Source organism: Haliotis rubra, unplaced genomic scaffold, assembly GCF_003918875.1.
Source record: "Haliotis rubra isolate DU_JTF1 unplaced genomic scaffold, ASM391887v1 Scf166, whole genome shotgun sequence".
In the NCBI taxonomy this organism is placed as follows: Eukaryota; Metazoa; Mollusca; class Gastropoda; order Lepetellida; family Haliotidae; genus Haliotis; species Haliotis rubra.
Window position 1 is genome coordinate 189,698 of NW_025765625.1, and position 20,361 is coordinate 210,058.

At 38.8% G+C, this 20,361-nt stretch overlaps 1 protein-coding gene across 2 annotated transcripts in view; it reads left to right on the forward strand.

The window, feature by feature from the left end:
* The first annotated feature begins 5,663 nt into the window (after positions 1–5,663).
* The window catches only part of LOC124272082 (DNA topoisomerase 1-like), a 43,088-nt gene continuing 28,390 nt past the window's right edge, over positions 5,664–20,361 (forward strand). Inside the window, exons 1-3 of one of the 2 annotated variants that reach the window (XM_046707225.1) lie at positions 5,664–5,769; positions 6,159–6,344; positions 10,575–10,658. In XM_046707225.1, the coding sequence (XP_046563181.1) occupies positions 5,679–5,769; positions 6,159–6,344; positions 10,575–10,658 (361 nt within the window). In that variant the 5' untranslated portion in view covers positions 5,664–5,678. Of the gene's footprint in view, positions 5,770–5,942; positions 6,077–6,158; positions 6,345–10,574; positions 10,659–20,361 lie in introns of those variants that run through there. The other variant, XM_046707226.1, reaches the window with a different exon arrangement.

Here is a 20,361-nt window from a genome sequence, read left to right on the forward strand (position 1 = left end):
AGTGACTGAAAGAGTGACAGTGAGAGGCACACAGAGAGACAGACATTTAGATCAATCAGGCAGTATGTACTTTGTATACACTCTCATAACACCATTTTTGTGGTGTCACATACAAATCTTCACTACTACCATAAACCTCTGGGCAAATGGAATAGGGAATAATGGAATCGTGTTTTAGACCTTACCTGTGGCGGGTGCTGTTAAGCAAAGTAACGTTTACATAACGCAGATAATTCTCAGGCCAAATCAAAGTGTCAAGTAAATATGCTGTTTTCCGAGGCAGTGTATACAGATCCCGGCCATCTTCCAAAGAGAGTGAGTGTTGTTTTACGCCTTTTCACACACTATTCCAGCAATATGACGGCGGGGACACCAGAAATGGGCTTCACACATTGTACCCATGTGGGAATCGGCGTGATGGGTGATCCCACCTCCCCTTTAGAATTCGATAAGTCTGAAAAGGATGACAGACTGTCACCTTAGCCTGTAGTACTATGTACCATTATCTATATATATTCTTGTAAAAATTGGTAAAAGTGATGGACACTCTCCTTAAAGGCACAACGTCTTTACAACATCGTGTCCTTTATTCATGCAATACAAGAAGCATTTGGGAGGAAGTTCTCTTAGCCAGATTTCGTGTTTGTCATATTGCTGTCTTGGTGCCTATGACAATATTCAGGATTAAGATATTTGCCATCTGTGGAAATTGTAATATGTTTGAAATGTTTGCTCAATATAGCTGTATTGTCAAAGACAGGTCGATTAATGTAATATACGAATGGTTGACTGTGTATTGATCTGTTTTGTTTGTCTATTACGGCTATATCACGGTGTATTGATTTGTTATCAACTTGACTATATTTTCAAAGGAATATTGTTCACCGTGAAGTTCAAAATTTAAATTTAGCCTACATTAAAGCGTGTGGCGCTCTTTCGACTTGATGAACATTTCAGCTTGTTTCTGGAAATTTACCCATGTTGTGTTATGGGCAAGCGTAATGCCCAGTGTCCAGAACACACCTACAGAACTGCAAGTCCGTCAGCTATATAATCTGCACCCTATATAACACAATGATATTATAACCAGTATGCATCCTATATAACACAATGTTCTAACCAGTGTGCATCTTATATAACACAGTGATACTATAACCAGTATACATCCTATATAACACAGTGATGTTATAACCAGTATCCATCCTATATAACACAATGTTATTATAACCAGTATGCGACCTATATAACACAGTGATACTATAACCAGTATGCATCCTATATAACACAGTGATGTTATAACCACTATCCATCCTATATAACACAATGATGTTATAACCAGTATGCGACCTATATAACACAATGATACTATAACCAGTATGCATCCTATATAACACAGTGATGTTATAACCAGTATGCATCCTATAAAACACAGTGATGTTATAACCAGTATGCATCCTATATAACACAGTGATGTTATTATAACCAGTATGCATCCTATATAACACAGTGATACTATAACCAGTATGCATCCTATATAACACAATGATATTATAACCAGTATGCATCCTATATAACACAGTGATGTTATAACCAGTATGCATCCTATATAACACAGTGATACTATAACCAGTATGCATCCTATATAACACAGTGATACTATAACCAGTATGCATCCTATATAACACGGTGATGTTATAACCAGTATTCATCCTATATAACACATTGATACTTTAACCAGTATGCATCCTATATAACACAGTGATACTATAACCAGTATGCATCCTATATAACACGGTGATACTATAACCAGTATGCATCCTATATAACACAGTGATACTATAACCAGTATGCATCCTATATAACACAGTGATACTATAACCAGTATCCATCCTATATAACACAGTGATACTATAACCAGTATCCATCCTATATAACACGTGTGATACTATAGACCAGTATCCATCCTATATAACACATGTGATTGCCACTATAACCTATAGCTTGTATGTATCGAGGCGATATAACGGGATCAGTGCTGTTATAACCGGTGTGCATCCCATATAATCGGTTCCCAATATCTTGTCGTATGCACCTGCTATAACGGGATCGTATTATAACCAGTATGCATCCTATATAACACACAATCGTATTATAACTCGTATGTTCCCAATATGCGCAGTTATACTATAACCAGTATGCATCCTATATAACACTGTGATGTTATAACCAGTACGCTTCCTATATAACACGGTGATGTTATAACCGTATGCATACTATATAACACAGTGATGTTATAACCAGTATGCATCCTATAAACACAATGATACTATAACCAGTATGCATCCTATATAACACAGTGATACTATAACCAGTATGCATCCTATATAACACAGTGATACTATAACCAGTATGCATCCTATATAACACAGTGATGTTATAACCAGTATGCATCCTATATAACACGATGTTATTATAACCTGTATGCACCCTATATAACACAATCGTATTATAACCAGTATGCATCCTATATAACACAATCGTATTATAACCAGTGTGCATCCTATATAATACAGTGATACTATAACCAGTATGCATCCTATATAACACAGTGATGTTATAACCAGTATGCATCCTATATAACACAGTGATACTATAACCAGTATGCATCCTATATAACACGGTGATGTTATAACCAGTATGCATCCTATAAAACACATTGATACTATAACCAGTATGCATCCTATATAACACAGTGATACTATAACCAGTATGCATCCTATATAACACAGTGATACTATAACCAGTATACATCCTATATAACACAGTGATACTATAACCAGTAACTATATGCATCCTATATAACACAGTGATACTATAACCAGTATGCATCCTATATAACACAGTGATACTATAACCAGTATGCATCCTATATAACACAGTGATACTATAACCAATATGCATCCTATACAACACAGTGATACTATAACCAGTATGCACCCAATGCTGTTTTACTCCCTATAACACTGTATGACTAACTATATGTTGCACGTGTTCTATATAACACTGCATTACCAACTATAGACTGCAAGTGTTCTATATAGCACTGTATTACCAACTATATGTTGCACGTGTTCTATATAACACTGCATTACCAACTACAGACTGCAAGTGTTCTATATATCACTGTATTACTAACTATATGTTGCATGTGTTCTATATAACACTGCATTACCAACTATAGACTGCAAGTGTTCTATATAGCACTGTATTACCAACTATATGTTGCACGTGTTCTATATAACACTGCATTACCAACTACAGACTGCAAGTGTTCTATATAGCACTGTATTACTAACTATATGTTGCACGGATTCTATATAACACTGCTTTACCAACTACAGACTGCAAGTGTTCTATATAGCACTGTATTACCAACTATATGTTGCACGTGTTCTATATAACACTGTTTTACTCCCTATACAATGTATGTGTTCTATGTGACGCTGTATTATCAACTACAGACTGCAAGTGTTCTATATAGCACTGTATTACCAACTAATTGTTGCACGTGTTCTATATAACACTGTTTTACTCCCTATACAATGTATGTGTTCTATGTGACGCTGTATTACCAACTACAGACTGCAAGTGTTCTATATAGCACTGTATTACCAACTATATGTTGCACGTGTTCTATATAACACTGTTTTACTCCCTATACAATGTATGTGTTCTATGTGACGCTGTATTATCAACTACAGACTGCAAGTGTTCTATATAGCACTGTATTACTAACTATATGTTGCACGTGTTCTATATAACACTGCATTACCAACTATAGACTGTAAGTGTTCTATATAGCACTGTATTACTAACTATATGTTGCAGGTGTGTTCTATATAACACTGCTTTACCAACTACAGACTGCAAGTGTTCTATATAGCACTGTATTACCAACTACATGTTGCACGTGTTCTATATAACACTGTTTTACTCCCTATACAATGTATGTGTTCTATGTGACGCTGTATTACCAACTACAGACTGCAAGTGTTCTATATAGCACTGTATTACCAAATATATGTTGCAAGTGTTCTATATAACACTGTTTTACTCCCTATACAATGTATGTGTTCTATGTGACGCTGTATTATCAACTACAGACTGCAAGTGTTCTATATAGCACTGTATTGCTAAACTATATGTTGCACGTGTTCTATATAACACTGTTTTACTCCCTTTACACTGTACGTGTCCTATTTAACACACGTGCAAGTGTTCTGTACAACACTGTATTGCAAACTATATGTCGCACGTGTTTTATATAACGCTGTATTATTAACTACAGACTGCAAGTGTTCTATATAGCACTGTATTGCTAAACTATATGTTGCACGTGTTCTATATAACACTGTTTTACTCCCTTTACACTGTACGTGTCCTATTTAACACACGTGCAAGTGTTCTGTACAACACTGTATTGCAAACTATATGTTGCACGTGTTCTATATAACACTGTTTTACTCCCTTTACACTGTACGTGTCCTATTTAACACACGTGCAAGTGTTCTGTACAACACTGTATTGCAAACTATATGTCGCACGTGTTCTATATAACACTGTTTTACTCCCTTTACACTGTACGTGTCCTATTTAACACACGTGCAAGTGTTCTGTACAACACTGTATTACCAACTATACGTTGCACGTGTTCTATATAACACTGCATTACCAACTACAGACTGCAAGTGTTCTATATAGCACTGTATTACCAACTACATGTTGCACGTGTTCTATATAACACTGCTCCCTATACAATGTATGTGTTCTATGTGACGCTGTATTATATTACTATATTACCAACTACATGTTGCACGTGTTCTATATAACACTGTTTTACTCCCTATACAATGTATGTGTTCTATGTGACGCTGTATTATCAACTACAGACTGCAAGTGATCTATATATCACTGTATTGCTAAACTATATGTTGCACGTGTTCTATATAACACTGTTTTACTCCCTTTACACTGTACGTGTTCTATATAACACTATATTACTATATACTGCACGTGTTCTTCATTACACTGTACTCTTAAACAAGGTGTCATCGTACACCGAATGTGTGAATCTAGACTAACGCTTATAGTCATTGAATATATATCATTTTGATAGCAACAAACAAGCCCATATAGATTGAAAAGGAGACCCAGGGAGAATCTGGGGAAATCTAGACTTGCTTTATTTAGGGCTTTAGCGCTGCAGATAAGGATTGGCAGTTGGGAAAATAATATGATTCGGGGACTGTGAGACAGACTAGTGTGAATCTTGTCACTCAAAACGTGGATTGTTGCCGCCGACGTCACAAGTGACCGTCACAACGACTGTCGTGATCGGTGGTTAGGCTCGCTGACTTAGTTGACACATGTCATTGTATCCCCGTTGCGTAAGTCGGTGCTCATGCTGTCAACCACTGGTTGTCTTTTCCAGACTCGAGTATTTAGAGACCGCCGCCATACACGACCATAAACAAAATTAATTCTTTTTGCGAGAACATTAAACTGTTCACGTGCGCATGTTTACTTTCATACAGATATGGCCAACGGCATGTCTTATGCATCAACAAAACACAGGGGTAAACTGATACGAGACTACGAGAGACACAACGAGACTTGGCATGAATGAGCTCCGAATACAAGGACTCCTGCACGATCGTTACAAAACACACTTTCTTGGACTGCTGCAGAAAATAATACGCCCGGCTTCAGGTGAGGGGGTCAGATGGTCAGGGGGTCAACCCTCCCCGACAGTTCCGGTATAACCCTGCCGGGAGGGGTGCCATATTTGGCCTTGACGTTGCCTGGATGCAAGCATTGTTATCTGATGTTTAGAATTGAGTGATAAGAAATGCACTTCCTTCCATGTGGGTGAATCACATATCGGACGTGACGTCATAACCTTTCGGTGTGACCTTGAAGGAAACGTTACAAGTTGAGGTTCGAGAGAGGAATGGTCTGTCTGTAAAACTAAGGTTTTTAGCGTCGGGAAAATAACAGTAAAGTCTGGTTTGAACCGGTAAGTTGTAAACGAGTTCACTATACGTTGAAACTAGCAGTAAATTACGTTTGGATGATATGTGAAATGTGGTTTGTTTTAGGAACACCATGCAGCTATACTAACAAGCTCGCCTCGCGGCCAGTGAAGAGTGAAATGCGCCAGCCCCTCAAAGAAAAACTACAAAATGCAATCAACAGGGCTCTGTTACCTGACAACGACCTGGGCGCGCTTATCGTAGGTGGGAGAAGAAGAAACCGAAAAAAGAAACCCAAGCCTAAGAACAATGGTAGGTAAAATAATGTCGCTGACACGTGGTTGGTAAAATGGCGCACTCACATGTTCACGCGGGGCTTGGATGAGCCACGTGCTGTGTGCATCGCTCTTGTGTTGCCATTCCTGGAATTCCACTGGCACCGAACATGTGGGTTGCGTTTTGGCGCCTGTGATCCTCTCACAAGTCATTGTAACTTGTAAACAAGATGCGTGAATCAGAGAATACAGCAGGGGAGCATGATTTCATTCACTAACAGGAACCATGAACTATATATATATATATATATAGTACATATATGTATTATGGGCTTTAGGCTAACATATACTACCCATCAAAAGTTTAGACTCACCTAAAGCTGTCACTATATAGTATGGATATACCTATGGTTACATCGAAGATTAATTTCTCCACTAACTTGGGAGAATAAACTGAAAATCTTATGCAGATAAATTGCACGAGGATCATGCATCAAATTGCTGAAAAGCATGTGCAGATATTGTGCATGTGAACCGCTACGTATGGGTGTAAAGTTTTGTTAAGAATTCGCCAATTGTCACTGAGTTTCATCATTTTTTGAACTCATGACAATAGTCTTTACAACGTTACAAATTTGTTTTACAATACATCAGTTCATGTGTAAACAGTACCTTTAAACAGTATGGAATATTTTGCAAAGTCTAGATTTGAACAGTTGACTGAAGTAAGTGGCTACATTTACACTAGCGAGTGTAAATGTTTGATTGGTAATATATAATCAATGAAATCTTTAATTACACAATGGATTTTATTTCATCTAAATGTGTATTTTCTGATGCTTAACGGGACGGTTGGACGCACCTCAGCTCACCTGGTCAGTCCTGTTTAGCACAGATTGATGCTCATGCTGTTGATCACCGGATTGTCTGGTCTAGACCGATTTTTACAGACCGCCATGTGTATATTCATATTTGCAATATCCTAAATACAGTGTACCCTGGTTATAATGCCACCGTTTGTCCAGGTGAAAATATGGCATTATATATAGGGTGGCAGTTAGAGCAATCATGCAATCAACAAGGTATCGATTTGACGTCTGCACATTCACCATGCTGAAACTGCAATTTGTTACGGCCATTAATCAGAGATTTTGTCCAAAATGTATTCGAGTTTTTGTAATTGTGTAGATATTAATTGTTGTAACACATATCCCTAATCGTTGGGGGCTTTTCTTTGGTGAAATTTACATTTTCGACCTTTCAGTTTTAAACATGCTACTAAAGAATTTCAAAATACAATTCCCTGCCTAGCATACGTTATATCCCATATTTCGTACCATAACGTCTTCTCTGAAACTGTCAGAGAAACTTGGCGTGTGTATATCTTTTCATGTTGAGCAGGGGGTAGAATCGCCTAAGGCACCGCAATTAGCTGTACAGAGTTGCGTCCCTTGAACACGTTAGGAATTTCGTTAAAATCAGATCTTGGTTCTAGTTAGCGCATAACAAGGATCAGAGGACATCACAAGATCGGGGTTAAAATTGGCCTTCACCAACCCATGCTTGTCCTAAGAGGCGACTCACGGGATCGGACGTCGGGCTAGTTGACTTGGTTGACACCCAGTATGACTGAGAATAATTAACTATATATCCTTATATAAACAACACGCTTGTAACATAGAAAATGTTCCAGAATGATCCCTTTGAATATTTGAAGCTGTACACGTTGTTTAGCTTATGGTACTTTCGCACGTAACTTTCATGGATAGGCGACAAGCTTTCTTGAAAAGGGAAGTTACGGAAAATGGCCAGTTGTGACGAATGTACGAGAGAGGCGCGATTCGTGACCCACTCGTGTTATTCCGAGTCTTCTTGCAGTGTACGGAAAGGAACGAGTGGTGACGAGTGGAGTCGCTGTTTTTCCCGAAATAGCAAGGGTTGGCTACGAGTGTAATGATCAGGAATCTAACAGTCAGAATGGGTTTTCTGATCACGCAATATCGAAATGTTATCGCGGGATCTTCTGAACGACATTTTCGAGCTGTTCGACACATTCCGTCAAAATCTGTCTATAGCTTCAATAGCTGAACGGAGAATACTTAGCCCATGGGAATTATTGCCATTCAAATCTACCATCTACCATCTACAGCCATAAATATGGTATTCCAAAATATTCTTTTGTTTAGTTTTCAAATTTTGTATGGTGACTTTGTCAAAATATATTTTAAAGTGTAGTGTGAAATGGAACTTGCCAGTTTTAAACTAGTGAGTGAGTGAATTGATTTTCACGCCGCTTTTATCAATATTCCAGCAATATCCCCAGAAATGGGTTTCATATATTGTACCCATGTAGGGAATCGAAACCGGGTCTTCGGCGTGACAAGCGAACGCTTTAACCTGGCTACCCCACCAACCCCATTTTGACACTGGGTTCAAGAAGGCTGCTTTGTGGGTAATGTCGGCTTCATGTTATTCAAGTTTGCGAAAAATCGTTGTGGAGTGACCTGTATTACACGATTGTATCAAGTGGTTTTTCATTAAATGCACATATATTCTACAACCAATACCCGCCATGTATATATTTCTCCTTGTGCTAATGTTGTGTATCATTTGCTTGATAACGGTGTTAGGATCTACACCGAAACGTCGCAACTACCACTGCAACAAAGAAGTTGTCTATCTATAAAAAGTGTTCCACTTCATCATACCGGCTTCTATATGCCACTTAAGGAAGTTATATTCTACAACTTTATATTTTAATTTCTCAAACCATTTAAGTCAACACCGTTTTTCAGAACCTTGATAATAATTCGCAGCGCTGCAAACTGCCACAACCGGTAAAACAGCTGCGATAGACACATAAATGTTGCGTCATTGCTCTATTTGATCCAAACACGGGTCACTTATCGGTGTTGGGGTCTTGCCCCACGGTCACGGATGACCGGCCCAAAATAACTAAGGAAGCAAATCAGCAACTATAACATTCCTAAGGCATTTCTAATCTTCAATTAGCGGACTTAATTGTCCTTTGGCTATCCAACCTTATCACTAATTATCAAACTTGCATATCATAGCCAGCATGTGTTAAGTCTATTGTTAAAGTCAAACTGGTCAAGCGGGTATCCACTTGCTTTCAATTCTGGACGGTAGGTCTCGGGTATAAATAGCTCGCCATTGAGTTATTCCTGCTTTGCCAGAGACCCTCCCTGTTGTGTATAAGGTCAGTCGGTGTTACTTTGCTGTTTTATCGAACTTGTTTAAAGTACATATTTTGATACTCTGCTTAAACAACGACTTTATGAATCTGTTTGAATTTCGTGTAGTTAAAATAGAATAAAAAACGATACGGAATAATTGAGTTAAACTGTTTCGCTTTAACATCCTTTGGTTTCGGGACCGGAGTCGTGGAGCCTAAATATATATTTTATCCACGTGTATGAAGTAACATGATTGTCAATATATGCCTGTTATCTGCATTTATATCTATGTCAAATCATTTGTCTTATTGTTTTGTAATTTCACTGGGAATATATATTTTGTTTCTTATCGTCATAATTGTATTCATCTAAACATAAGCAGTGATCATATACATGTATATCGAGAATACAATCCTCATATTGTGGCAATATGAACACAATGTTTTGACTTGTAAATCACAATCAAAACACTTTTTCAAAATATGTTACGTTGTTTTGGGGAAATGATCCTAAAGCATCAAGTGAGCACTTTCTTTTGTACTTCAGCTCATTTGGGGGAACTGTTGTTTCTATGGGTTGATCACAACACAAATAGTTTCGTGGCCCTCCTTTCGGAATGTTGCTGTGGAGTTATCGCGGTTATTGATTAATCCGGACACTTGTTAATGTGGATAAAACTTTAAAGGGATTCCATTCTATTCTGAAGGGTTTATTCTGTCAAACCAGTGCCATTGTTATTGTCAGTGTACATCTATGCACGTAAACTTGTCATTGATTTAATATGATATCGGATATCCGGAAGTATCAGAAACGCTGGACTTTAGATGTTGTTGTCGGTTGGATGTTTCCGGTTAGAATATATTTACCCAGTAATTGATGCATGTCCTTAAGGGCGGCATACGTGGGTATCAGGTGTTTCTTTTCCCCGAACACCGACAATATGGGACATTGTTATTGTTATTACACGTACCGGAAATCTATGATCGAGGCTTTAAATGTTGGATTCCATCAATGTTACCGGATTATAAAGCATGACTAGCTGCCTGACAGTTTGTTCTCGATCTTTGCAGTCAAGAACAAGAAGAATGCGAAGAAGGCAGAAGGGAAGAGCAAGAAGCTTGGTTTACTGTCCACGAGGGACGACAGCGGGCACGGTAAGGAGACACTTTGTTGCTTTTCATTGTATGTACACACCAGTCTTGTGTACCTGTAGTGTACAGCAATGGCCATTCTGATATATAACGTACTCGTGCCAACCTTTTCCATACAACCACGATACCTTCACGCTTCCTTAATCATACAACCACGCCCAAATTCACTATGCAACCACGTCCCGCATTATACAACAACGCCTATTTTCTAGTGTACAACCACGCCCATCATGTACAGAAACAGAGCAACCCGAGGCTTCATTGTACAACAATCACGCACCTCCAGTATACAACACCTTTTCAGTATAAAACCACACCCAACTTCACTGTAAAGCCACGTATCCTCCGTTATTCAACCACGCCCATGTTCTGTATACAACAGATACTACCACTTTCAATGTACAACGACGATCTTTCGGTATGCAACCACATCGCCCTCCATTAGACATCCACGTCAATGTTCTGTGTACAACTTTTACTTTCAATGTACAACAACGATCTTTCAGTATGCAACCACACGCCCTCCATTAGACATCCACTTCAATGTTCTGTGTAAAACTTTTACTTTTCAATGTACAACAACGATCTTTCAGTATGCAACCACACGCCCTCCATTAGACATCCACGTCAATGTTCTGTGTACAACTTTTACTTTCAATGTACAACAACGATCTTTCAGTATGCAACCACACGCCCTCCATTAGACATCCACGTCAATGTTCTGTGTACAACTTTTACTTTCAATGTACAACAACGATCTTTCAGTATGCAACCACACGCCCTCCATTAGACATCCACTTCAATGTTCTGTGTAAACTTTTTACTTTCAATGTACAACAACGATATTTCAATACAAAACCGTACATCCTCTCTTATTCACCCATGCCCACGTTCTGTGCAGAAAAGTCATGTTTTGAAAGGACATCCACTCCCACGATTGTGAACTGACAGAGTAGCCAAATGGTTATAGACCAGATTTCAGTCCTCGTGTGCACAGTTACGTGAATCCAATTCTTACTATCACATGACTTGCCATTACTTCAATCAGTGTGCGAAATAGCCACTGACCCATTAGCCCATGGCTAGTAAAAATCCAGTCGGGCCAGTAAATCTCCACAGTCACTGGCCCAACTGGCTTGTGAATTTTCATGGGGTCATTTTTTAAATATATCACTCTCTCCGACTTGTTAAGTTATAATACATTATTAATTCATGCAAAATTATGGTCTGACAAATGATGGTATTTTATTTTTTGTAATGGTTTGCTTAGTTTCTACTTTCAAATTTTGGGCTAGTGAATTATTTTGTGGGCTAGTAACTTTCAAGCATAGCTAGCCCGAGTGGCAAGCAAAATGTGGAAACTGCAATACCACTGAATTGAAAGCGGCATAAAAAGCTACTCACTCTTATTACAGTCAAAAACTGACATTGAGGAGCTCCAATTGTGTCACATGTAGTTTTACATTCCAGCTGCATCGGATCATGTTTCGTTTATTCATATGTATTAATAACTGCAAAAATTAAAATATGTCAACACCAACAGAAATTTGATTCCACATCATTATAACGGACCTTGTCACGACCAGCCAACGCCAGCCTTTGTTAAAACAACAGACCGACACGAGTCTTTCTTCTGCCCTTTAACGGCATAAATAATTGCCGGATGTCGCATGATCCCGCCAATCATCTGTTACGAAGGGCTCATAGTGTACAATTTAGTTGAGTGAAATCCATCCTGTGTCCTCCACAACTATATATTACTGCTATAATGACACAACTGTAGGTCGCAGTAAAAGCTATCGGTAACGCTACATCGTGTGCATTTTTGCAAATAAGTAATTACAATTCCGGAACGTATATACAACCAAAAAGCGTTTCAGTGAATGCATGTAGTTAATAATCTCGCTTCTCACTGGTGCCAGCTTGCGTAGATGGGGAAGTAAAACGATTAAGCCGAACGGACTGGTCAAAAATTGGTCCAAATGGTTCACTCTTCCCCACAGGCTCTCCCTGCTGTAGGCGTTTCAGAACGACCACATTTCACCATGCACACTGGAATCGATTCTTGGCTCAATCCTGCGTGGACCGATCACAGGTGTGACCTCACACAGGTGAAGCTTTAAGTATACTGTGTGTGTAAACTGTTTGTATATATACTTACTGTCGGCGTTCGAGCTTACACTTGAGACGAAGCACAGGATACTGTGACGTCACGGATTATCTGTCTCAAAGGATACGTGGAAATCGCGTAAGTGGAACAGTTTTATATGGTTTTGAAAAATGGTAGGAAAATGATTGGAAACATCTGTCTACCTAGGTGTGCGTTTGTAAATGTTATTGTTGTGAGCTCCAGCTGCAACTGACTGTATGCACATTCCCCATTTATCATATTGTATATATAGATATATGGCACGATAACACAGAAATGGACAGGTTCGAGTTATGGGATAGGGTGTTTATTCAATACCTGTTCAGTGTCAATAATTTCATATTATCTTTCTTATCAAAAGTAAATTGTTGTATTGATTTCTTAACTGTACGATCTTCAGATCTGTATATGAGATTGATTCCTGCTGGCCAATTTTGGCAGCGTTGTTATCGTCGTTTAGAAATTGTATATCGTGAACGGTGCCGATGTATAGTGAGGTAGTGGTGTAGTGTAGTTGTTGGCGTCGTTCATGTCGTTGAAACTAACACAGGGGACACACACACACACACCAAGAAACCAAACTGGTCGCAATAGCTGACTTATGGATCGGGGGATCAGAGTCGTTAATTGGCTGTCACCATTCCCCTACGGCGTTACTCATTCCATCAATCTCTGGTTAATGTAGCCCCCACACTCGATAGTTCAAAGGATTTATTCCATTATTTGGAATATTCCTGAGGTAAACAACAAACAAATAATCAGGATGTTTCAAAAGTCTTGTGTACCTGCTAGTGTACAGCAATGGCCATTCTGATATATAACGTACTCGTGCCAACCTTTCCATACAACCACGATACCTTCACGCTTCCTTAATCATACAACCACGCCCAAATTCACTATGCAACCCCGTCCCGCATTATACAACAACGCCTATTTTCTAGTGTACAACCATGCCCATCATGTACAGAAACAGAGCAACCCGAGGCTTCGTTGTACAACAATCACGCACCTCCAGTATACAACACCTTTTCAGTATAAAACCACACCCAACTTCACTGTAAAGCCACGTATCCTCCGTTATTCAACCACGCCCATGTTCTGTATACAACAGATACTACCACTTTCAATGTACAACGACGATCTTTCAGTATGCAACCACACGCCCTCCATTAGACATCCACGTCAATGTTCTGTGTACAACTTTTACTTTCAATGTACAACAACGATCTTTCAGTATGCAACCACACGCCCTCCATTAGACATCCACGTCAATGTTCTGTGTAAAACTTTTACTTTCAATGTACAACAACGATATTTCAATACAAAACCGTACATCCTCTCTTATTCAACCATGCCCACGTTCTGTGCAGAAAAGTAATGTTTTGAAAGGACATCCACTCCCACGATTGTGAACCGACAGAGTAGCCAAATGGTTATAGACCAGATTTCAGTCCTCGTGTGCACAGTTACGTGAATCCAATTCTTACTATCACATGACTTGCCATTACTTCAATCAGTGTGCGAAATAGCCACTGACCCATTAGCCCGTGTCTAGTAAAAATCCAGTCGGGCCAGTAAATCTCCACAGTCACTGGCCCAACTGGCTTGTGAATTTTCATGGGGTCATTTTTTAAATATATCACTCTCTCCGACTTGTTAAGTTATAATACACTATTAATTCATGCAAGATTATGGTCTGATAAATGAAGATATTTTATTTTTTGTAATGGTTTGCTTAGTTTCTACATTCAAATTTTGGGCTAGTGAATTATTTTGTGGGCTAGTAACTTTCAAGCATAGCTAGCCCGACTGGCAAGCAAAATGTGAAAACTATTTCGCACACTGACTGCAATACCACTGAATTGAAAGCGCCATAAAAAGCTACTCACTCTTATTAGAGTCAAAAACTGACATTGAGGAGCTCCAATTGTGTCACATGTAGTTTTACATTCCAGCTGCATCGGATCATGTTTCGTTTATTCATATGTATTAATAACTGCAAAAATTAAAATATGTCAACACCAACAGAAATTTGATTCCACATCATTATAACGGACCTTGTCACGACCAGCCAACGCCAGCCTTTGTTAAAACAACAGACCGACACGAGTCTTTCTTCTGCCCTTTAACGGCATAAATAATTGCCCGGATGTCGCATGATCCCGCCAATCATCTGTTACTTAGGGCTCGTAGTGTACAATTTAGTTGAGTGAAATCCATCCTGTGTCCTCCACAACTATATATTACTGCTATAATGACACAACTGTAGGTCGCAGTAAAAGCTATCGGTAACGCTACATCGTGTGCATTTTTGCAAATAAGTAATTACAATTCCGGAACGTATATACAAAAAAAAAAAGCGTTTCAGTGAATGTATGTAGTTAATAATCTCGCTTCTCACTGGTGCCAGCTTGCGTAGATGGGGAAGTAAAACGATTAAGCCGAACGGACTGGTCAAAACTTGGTCCAAATGGTTCACTCTTCCCCACAGGCTCTCCCTGCTGTAGGCGTTTCAGAACGACCACATTTCACCATGCACACTGGAATCGATTCTTGGCTCAATCCTGCGTGGACCGATCACAGGTGTGACCTCACACAGGTGAAGCTTTAAGTATACTGTGTGTGTAAACTGTTTGTATATATACTTACTGTCGGCGTTCGAGCTTACACTTGAGACGAAGCACAGGATACTGTGACGTCACGGATTATCTGTCTCAAAGGATACGTGGAAATCGCGTAAGTGGAACAGTTTTATATGGTTTTGAAAAATGGTAGGAAAATGATTGGAAACATCTGTCTACCTAGGTGTGCGTTTGTAAATGTTATTGTTGTGAGCTCCAGCTGCAACTGACTGTATGCACATTCCCCATTTATCATATTGTATATATAGATATATGGCACGATAACACAGAAATGGACAGGTTCGAGTTATGGGATAGGGTGTTTATTCAATACCTGTTCAGTGTCAATAATTTCATATTATCTTTCTTATCAAAAGTAAATTGTTGTATTGATTTCTTAACTGTACGATCTTCAGATCTGTATATGAGATTGATTCCTGCTGGCCAATTTTGGCAGCGTTGTTATCGTCGTTTAGAAATTGTATATCGTGAACGGTGCCGATGTTTAGTGAGGTAGTGGTGTAGTGTAGTTGTTGGCGTCGTTCATGTCGTTGAAACTAACACAGGGGACACACACACACACACCAAGAAACCAAACTGGTTGCAAGAGCTGACTTATGGATCGGGGGATCAGAGTCGTAAATTGGCTGTCACCGTTCCCCTATGGCGTTACTCATTCCATCAATCACTGGTTAATGTGGCCCACACTCGATAGTTCAAAGGATTTATTCCATTATTTGGAACATTCCTGCGGTAAACAACAAACAAATAATCAGGATGTTTCAAAAGCTGTCATTTCTTCATCGGTTGACATTAGTTGTCATTTTTTAAAATCGTAAACACGTATATATACGTATAGTCCTTATAATCATTCCTTGTGTGTGGAACTTAATCTGATAACGCTAAATCATTTTATTCAACGCGAACGTGTGCTAAACTGGTACAGATGCATGTTTTTGTATTGTCTATGCTGAGTGAACTGTCATTATCAATCACGTCAATTACCCTAGTTTCGTGTGATTTTTCTGACTCATTTATAACCTTCTGGTGTGTGTTCTATAACGTGCTGGTTAGGTTTAGATCTAGGCAGGAAAGAGTGAGTGAGTTAGTTTGGTTTTTACACCGCTTTTAGCAATATTCCAGCAATATTACACACCAGAAAAGGCAGGAAAGAGCAGCGGTAGAAGAATGATAATACAACATACTTACTTATATAGTCATTAAGTTAAGAAAATCTACAACCATCTTTATGGTGGCTTTTACTATTTCATGCGTCATATATAGAAAATACGACACGAGGTCTCATTACATACGAATTATACGAAACGAGTGTCCTTCCTATGGTATCTGATCGAGCGAAGGTCACGAGTTTCGTATAATTCGTATGTAATGAGACCGAGTGTGGTAATAGAGAATACGACACGAGGTCCATAGGAATATATATACATTATATATTCCGTATCACGAAACCATAGGAAGGTCACGAGTTTCGTATAATTCGTATGTAATGAGACCGAGTGTGGTATTTTATTTATTACCCACATCTTACATGCCTTAAATTGACAAAATAGCGTAGTTTTGGTATTGTTGTGGTTTCAAAACCGAAACCGGTTTCATAAAGAGGTTGCGGAAGAATTTGACCTTTTATTAATTTGATGCATGACATTCTAACGATTTGATTGGATAACCGCTAATTGCATCATACTTTCTTAATGTATTTAATTAAAATAGTTACGTCAGAATGTGACCTAATTGAGAGGTCATCGGTTATCCAATCAAATCGTTAGAATGTCAGGTCAAGTCGTTACGACACAGGTCAACGCGATACGACACTCGTGTGACGTACGAGATTAGTATGCAACTACCCATACGTTGACCACGTGGGTAATAAGAATGAATATACAACACGTGACGAGTACCTGATGTCTCAAGGAACATGGTGATGTGCAGGGTGAAGTGTGAATTTGGAGGAGTATACTTTCCCCTTGCCCGGAAGCGTATGTGTGTGTGTGTGCGTGTCTGTGTGCGTATTTCCTTAATGCCCAACAATAAATACAAGCATACATAACAATAGTTTAGAAAGAAATGTATGAGTTGTATGTATAACATATATTCACAGGGACAGTCGTGTCAGTAAGACTTACATTCGTTCTTCATAACAAATATATACATGCAACACTTATATATTCACAGTTGCAACCATATATGTTCTCTCGAAATTGTACTCATATGCATTTATACACGGATCATGTGTCTGTTAGTTGTAATGTAAACCCGGGATGTATACAAGTTACATGCACACACATATTCGTTGCTGCAACATTGTAAAATTGCGTATATTTGTTGCAACTATACATGCATGCAATACAAGCATTCCAGCAAAAGTACACGACATATATTGTCATCGTTGCAACATTGATAAATGGCATATATGCCTTGTTGCAACTATACATCCATGCAACAATACATGTCATAAAATCCATTCTTGCAACCTTGCATAAATTGTATGTATGCATAGCGGCAAAACATGGCACATATATTCATGGCCGTTACAATATGTCCGCGTCATGCATTGTGAGGTCGGGATCAGTGGTCGATGAAGGAAAGTGTAACTGAGTGGAAAGCCATTTCTCATACGTTTTCCTGTGGCCCCATGACAGTATCTGAATCATCAATGGCCGTGTTGCCAGACCGACAGTGCTGCCATTATCAGGCGCAACAGATGTGACCACGTCGCCATTGTTGCAGAGTCTGACGTTCAGTGCAGGATCTCTGTCCCGGGATGGAGCAGCAGGAACGTCGTTGTCAACGTTGTGTTTATGAGCGTGTATATTGTCGTGTTGATTATTCGCATGCCACGGGACATAAAAGCGAGAGTATAATTGAAGTAGGTCGTGTTGATTAACGGCACAGCCTGTGCCTATCTTGAAGTCATATCAGGATAACTACAAAGCTCTGCGTATATCAGAATTATTGCATTAATCGGGAAATGGCTGAGGATTATCCAGTGCAGCCCAGATTACTGCCACACGGACCCTGAAACCAAAATACCCAATACAACCCACGGAATTCTATAATAGCCTAGTTAAAGCGTTGGCTCGTCACGCCGAAGACTCGGGTTCGATTCCCCACATGGGTACAATGTGTGAAGCCCATTTCTGGTGTCCCCCGCCGTGATGTTGCTGGAATATTGCTAAAAGCGGCGCTAAACCATACTCACTGACAGTCAGTATAATAGTTGGCAAGTCTAGATTAAATTAAGATAGCCACAGAGCTCGTTTTATAATTTCATTACTCTAACAACAGGTTGGGCTTTTTCAAAAACTTTCAAAACTCATCTTTCAGCCAGAGACTGATAGGAACTTAATACATGGCTTTTAAAAAATAACGAATACCAAGAGTGATTTATCACTGCCCTTTGTGGTCTGAAACATAAGGACATAGGATTACCGTATTTGCTTAATACATGCTTGACATCATTTGAATACTCCAGCATATTTTGGTCACTAGTATATGTGCCAGAATGCTTTCTATTTCGAGTCTGTAATGGACCCATGGATCCATATCGTATTGTACGTAACTAGCGACATATCCTGTCATTCCAGAGACAAATCAGACACTTCCGAAGTTGACGAACATACATATACGCTATATTTAAATTGCGTTATTTCTTTTGCAAATGTGTGACAACAATTTACTCAATTCTTTGATTTAAGCAACCCCTGAATGTTTTTCAATTTGTTTCAATTATGATTAAGCCTAGGTGACCCATGTACTAAGTATTTTGGCTTTTGAACAAAACAAAGTAATATTATTCTTTAATGGTAACGGAAAATGCTTAAGGGATTCACAGTTTAACATTCAGGGATGGGGTGAGGGGTGATTTCTGTTATGTACAGGAGTCCTTTTTTTCAGTTTACTGCTCCAAAACATGCAAATGGTTTTAAAAAATATTTTCTGGGTAAAACGTCAGGACAAGTTATTTTTCCGGTTTTTATCATTTGTGTAGTAGGATGCAGGAAGGAATTAACAATAAGTAAGAACGGTTGGAAATCCGTTTCTAATTAAATTTTGAATTAAAGATATAATATATTAAAATGTGATTATTTTTCAAGTGTAAGTATAGTATATGACATTGTTATTGATGACACTGGATGACTGGAAGTGAGAGAGGAACCCATGGGTTACGGCAATGGTTTGTTGCCATGGTAATTCTCTCTGACCTGTAAGGAATGGTTAAGCGTGATGATCACTGAAGTGTAACTAATACATATTATTGATTCAAGCCGTAAATGAATATGTTTCTGAATTATAATATACAGAATTAGTTCTGGCACGTGCATGACATGCTGGCTATGTAGATACAGTTTTTATTACCTGTTATAGATAGTATTCCTTCCGTATGTTGGTTTATCACTGAATGTATTAACAATAATTATATTCATAAAATGTATCTGAGACTCGTGATAACGAATAGAGCTGAAATTGTTTGTTGGTTGTCAGTTAACTTTTTCTATACTTGGAGAATCATGTTTCAGAAAGACAATGCATTTATCTATTTAACCCGGAAACGTCATGGTTGAACTGAAGTTTCGTAGATACCACTGTGTTCAAGTATGTTTGTCCGTGTGTTTTATGCCCGCAACGAATTTTACGAAATTTTAATGAACACTGCCAGTCCTTCCGTCCGTCCGTCCGTCTATCCGTATTACGACCGACTAAGTTGCAGGTGACCTGTTCTAACCTACATCTGACTTTGGTACTTTATAATGGATCGAAATGATCACATGATTTGAATACCCATACATCCAAAATTTGTGATTTGGTTCCATGCATAGATATGTCAAAGGATAACCTTTGGAGTGAGTGAGTGAATATGGTTTTACTCCGCTTTTAGCAATATTCCAGCAATATCACGGCGGGGGACACCAGAAAT